General features: G+C 44.2%; 2 protein-coding genes across 2 annotated transcripts in view; both read left to right on the plus strand.

Annotated features, from left to right (window-relative positions):
* Positions 1 to 3,253: 3,253 nt before the first annotated feature.
* orf106a (hypothetical protein) lies at positions 3,254 to 3,574 on the plus strand. The gene has a single exon. The coding sequence runs from the start codon at positions 3,254 to 3,256 to the stop codon at positions 3,572 to 3,574; it is 321 nt and encodes a 106-aa protein (YP_008992281.1).
* Positions 3,575 to 4,978: 1,404 nt separating this feature from the next.
* petL (cytochrome b6/f complex subunit VI) overlaps positions 4,979 to 5,000 on the plus strand; it is a 96-nt gene continuing 74 nt past the window's right edge. The window contains exon 1 of the mRNA in view: positions 4,979 to 5,000. This exon is cut by the window's right edge and continues 74 nt beyond it. Within this exon, the coding sequence (YP_008992282.1) occupies positions 4,979 to 5,000 (22 nt within the window).

Genomic DNA, 5,000 nt, shown 5'->3' on the forward strand with positions numbered 1-5,000 from the left:
ATCTGCAAACAAACCTTATCCCGTGGGCCTTAGCGGACGTTTTTCATTCTTCACCCGGTCCTTAGTAGCCTTTCCAAAGGTAACCGGTTAGGTTGACTTTGAAAAGGTTCCTAGTAAACAACACGTTAAAGAAAGCTTCTTCCTTGTCACCACTCCCACTACCAATGAGAGGACTGAAAGCGGCCTACTTGAGAATGGCTTCTTGACTTTGCTTTCAACCGGCTTGGTATTGGCAACTCCACTTGGAGAGCAAGAAGGCAAGGCAGGAACTAGATCCCAAACGTGCTACTCTTTTCTTACAGAGATTGTGCGCTAAAAAATAGGCTTAAGTACGGATCCACTTCGACTGATGGTGATGGGTCAAGAAAGGCAGTAAGCACTCAAGTGCACCGGAAAGTCACCTTTCGTGGTCCTGGAGTTCATCTCCGCGGAGGAGCAACTGAGGAGTCGAATTTGCGAGGGGTCAGACTCTTCCTTCCCGAGATTCAAGAGATCAATAGCATACGCCTACCACTGATACGGCTAGTTGATATGGGACGCTGGCTCCCACCCGACTTAAGAAGGCAAAAGAAGAGGTGCTAATTTGACTAATGAAAAACGCCACCTTTAGCACCCTTGCGACAGATTTAGACCTAAGACAGTAAACCGTCGTTAAAACGATGTATTTTAACCATTTAGTCCGTTTTTACTTGTTTAGCTCTGCACCCCCGCATATCTTCTTTTTAGAGATGATGAATAGGCCGGTGATTAAAGGCAAGAGGAAAAAACGAATCAATTTCCTCTACCATTCGTAAATGCGTAAAAGTGGATAGTTTCGTTTTTTGAGGTTGATAGTGTCAAGAAGGCTCCGCTGAAGAGTAAGATGCTTTCTCTAGCTCAGTCTTCAATCGACTCCTACTTTATTCTATATTCTATTTTAACAACTCGAGTATGAACACCTTCTGCTTGAACCCGACGATATTGCATATCCACTGAGGCTTTAAGCACTCATACTAACTGAGCCCGCCTGCTTCATTACTGACATCGATTGATTTAGCCCCTCGTGCCAAGCGGAAGATGAGTATTCGGCCTTACAAGAGCATCTGGGCAAGGAGGAAAGGAAAGTTGACTCAACCAATCGTTCTATAAGCAAGGGGCTGGTGCATCACGGTTTTCATTGGTACCACTGGCTAGTAAAACACTTCTAGTCGTTAGCACTAGGAATGGCTACTCACATGGACAGCTATGAATGGCAAGGATTGGAGTTAGCACTCGGTTCGTTCTATAGCGATTCACGCTCTTTCACATTGACAGTGGAGGAATCGTGGTTCAAGAAACGTAGGCGGCTGTGCACCTCGGAATGGCGTTGAAAACAGTCCAAGGAAGAAAGAGAAGAATGGAGATCTCGGTAAGAACTACTTCTCGGTAGGAAAGAGCCTTCCTTCTAAACTCCATCTGAAAATGGAACAAGTGGCATCTTATATATAGGGCGAACTTACTTCGTCAATTTCCATTCGTAAAGGGGCGGACAAGAAATCTCGTATTAGAAGAAAGCCCATTTCTTCCTCAAAGGACTCAATCGGCGAAGAGAGGAAGAGCGCAACCAGGGAAGCTTCATTCATCATTCACCAGGGGAAGACTCGACGCTACCTTAGTAGTTGTCTCTTTGACTTGACTCGAGCTACAACCAAAAACCAAAGCAGGGGGAGCTCAAGAATCAAAGAACAAGCTCGGGGCAGTAGTAGTTGAGCCTTGAGTCCTGGCAAGAAAAAGGTGCCATCGCTTTCTGAAAGCAATACAGCATCAGTACGCGGAGAGAACAAGGACGCGGACACGCCTTACGTATACATTCATACTAATCAATCTGGAATTTCATAAGTGGAATGGAGACGCTGCGGAACACAGAAGGAGCTTCTTCCCAGCTAGTCGGTAAAGCTTAAGTCGTCCTCAATCAATCTATCCTCCACACTCAACAGCGCGAAAACTGGGGGCTTAGTTAGACCTGGACCTGGAAGCACAGATCTATTTCCAAAGATCCTTCGATTAGGACATCGAGTGTACAGTCGTCTATTAACAAGAGACTTCTATCCTTTGGTCCTTTAAGAAAACAGAAAACGAGTAGGCACCTAGGAGAAAGGGATATAATGCAGCTGCTAAGATTCTTTACCATTCACCAACAGACAGACCAGAGAAGTGGAGGGGATAGGTGCTATGGCGATAAGAAATAGAATGAGAGAAGGCAAGAGTGAAAGCAAGGGCAAGCGAAATAGGAATAGTTGCCGGAAGAGAGAATAGGTCTGGAACCCCTTCGGCCGGGAAAGCTCAAGTCTTCCTCTAACAACCCCGGAAGGGGCTCAGCTCACAGGATTTTGAAGCAGCTTCTATAGCTACTACTTGACAGCAAGTGGAAGCTCTGGTCTTACCAATTTACTTAAGTAAGATGGTATCCTTAAGTGGAAGTTCTTTTGAAGGTTGGCTTCTATCTCTTATACTTAGAATTTGCTATTGACAATGACACCAATTCAATTAGCTAGCTGGAAGACCGATCATCGAGGGGACAGACACAAATAGGAGAATCCCTAATTCGTCTCCTACACGGCTGGGTTATTAGACGACTGTTGGTTCTTGGTGCGGCTGGGAGATCAACTGATGCTCTTGCGAAAGAATGAAATTATCATAGGTAGGCAAGTGTCGATCGAAGCGAAAAAGAAAATAGGGCTTTCCCTCTAAGACATCTGGGATGAGTAGTTGGGGAAAGGATTTGCCTTACCCATAAAAGAGCCGAAAGGGGCATTTGACAAAGAGACAGGTAACTGAGCAATGGTCGAGAGAAGGGCTAAGCTCTTTCCTCTTTCCTCAACAAAGTGCCACCAGGAAAGGGCTTTGGCAGGAGAAGACTTCGAAATGAGAGAAGGAAGGGGAAAGCTTCATCCTCTGTATTTGTGGACAGAGAAGAGAGGAAATTGACCATTTTTTATCCGCAGATCTGTCGGAAAGGAATTCCTAGCGTCCTACCTGCTTGCTTCCCTTCCAATTAGCTCTCATGCGAAGCTGGAAGGAGAAGGCTTTAGGGAACAGAGAAGCCAATCTGCAAGCAGGGTTCGTGTCCCGTAAATCCTCTCTCTACTAAAGTCAGGAAGCGAGACCGCGACTAGGGCTTTCCTGTGAACGAGTTACTCTGCTTACACGTACCACGCCGAGTGAGACCGAGGAGCTCGCCGAGCGATTCACTACATTCTCTGCCTATGCTGATGTTTCCCCTGTTCACGCGGAAATGCGAGGAGAGTCTGCCCGTTCACGCCTTAGTCTTCACGTTACTGTGCCAAGTGAGGAACTCTTTCCCCAAAGCTTTAGCCGCGGGATACCGATTGGCCGAGGGGAGAGATACACCGAGCGAAAGGAGCTTCTGTCCGGTATTCGCGAAGGTTCGAAGGAGAAGAGGAAGACCGTAAGTGACAGCGGCACACACGAACAAGCGGGGAGAAACTCTTATGCCTTAGCTAAAGGGACGGGTCCCATAGACCAGTTCATACTGCGACTAGGGAATTCAAGTTACCGCGCCTTGCTCCGCCTGAGACTAGTCGGGTGCGAATAGGGAGTTAATGCCAGGTCCGCGTTCCCATGGACCCTTTACTCTGCTTGGGGGCACCAATCCCCTCAGAAGTCAGGAAAGGGAACTTGAAAGGCCGAATCAAGATACTCGAAGGAAAGCAACAAAAGCGAGGGGAGACAGAAGCCAATAGCCGCTTAGCCAGTAGATGCCTTGGCTGCTCTTTACCCTGCTGCTCCGTCTAGGACTTGGGAAATACCTCAGAAAGAGCTCTGATAAAATCAGTAAATCTGAGTCCGGAAAGCAAAACAAGAAGAAATGAACTAGTACGAAACTAGACAAACAAGAACAACAGGGGAGTTACACTTCAGAAAAACCAATGGACCAGCGAAGCCGAAGTGACTCAGTTATTAGAAGTCAGGAAAGGGGAGCCAGAAGGCAATAGGCGGTTAGCCAGTCTCTGCCAAAGCTTTCCACTCTTCTTTCTGACAATAGGGCTTCCAAATACATCGTAAGCTAAACCGGTACTGACGAATAACCAACCCGCAATGAATAGGGAAGGTATAGTAATGCTATGAATGACCCAATATCGAATACTGGTAATAATATCAGCAAAAGAACGTTCTCCTGTGCTTCCAGACATGCTCAGCTCCACATATTCTTGTACAGTCAAAGGGGATCGATTCCGTAAAAGATGAGATCAGTAAAAGGCAATCACTGAAATGGGATCTTTGTAGGATCGTCAATATTGTACCAAGGGCATCTTTAGAGTATACCGAATCAGTATAGCTATGCTTCTTCTGACACAGCAACGCAATTTGAATCAGTATCAAAAGGAAATGCTAAAAAATTTATTTTTTCTTTTCCTTTACCTGTTGATGTAAAATGATGCTGTATTTAATATAAATAGAAAATTCTTACAATGAAAGAGATTCTCATATTTCCACAATTCAATTTTAAGTGGATGCGAGATCTAGAAATTTATTTTTCATGGTTGTAGAGGCAGTTTTTTTTCGAATACCTCCTTTTATTTTAAGGAATTTTTGAATTGTCCGATTCGATCTACAAGGAAGAGGCTTTATTTTAAAATATCGAACGAAAAAATGGAAAACATAGTATTCCAAAAAAATGGAATTCAAAATAATAATTCAAAAAGAGTTTCGTTTTTGAATGAAGTTACACAATCCAGTTCGTTTATTCTCGACGGCTTGGTTGATAGGAATCACGAGATGGCTAGATCTTAGAAATGAGGAAGCGGTTTCATTTTATATGCCTGTCACTTTCTCTTTGTTCCTGCTATCTGTAATGATAGATGAATCAAAAATTTGCAATTGAACTTATTCTTTCAATTGGTATTTTTGTATATCTTCCTATTTTAGGAAAATGGAAACTTAGGTAAATGCTTTAGAAACATATGGATAAAAATACCAGATTTCATTTAGCCCCTTCATGCTTACTATAACCAGTTATT

This window comes from Salvia miltiorrhiza, mitochondrion, assembly GCF_028751815.1.
Source record: "Salvia miltiorrhiza mitochondrion, complete genome".
In the NCBI taxonomy this organism is placed as follows: domain Eukaryota; kingdom Viridiplantae; phylum Streptophyta; class Magnoliopsida; order Lamiales; family Lamiaceae; genus Salvia; species Salvia miltiorrhiza.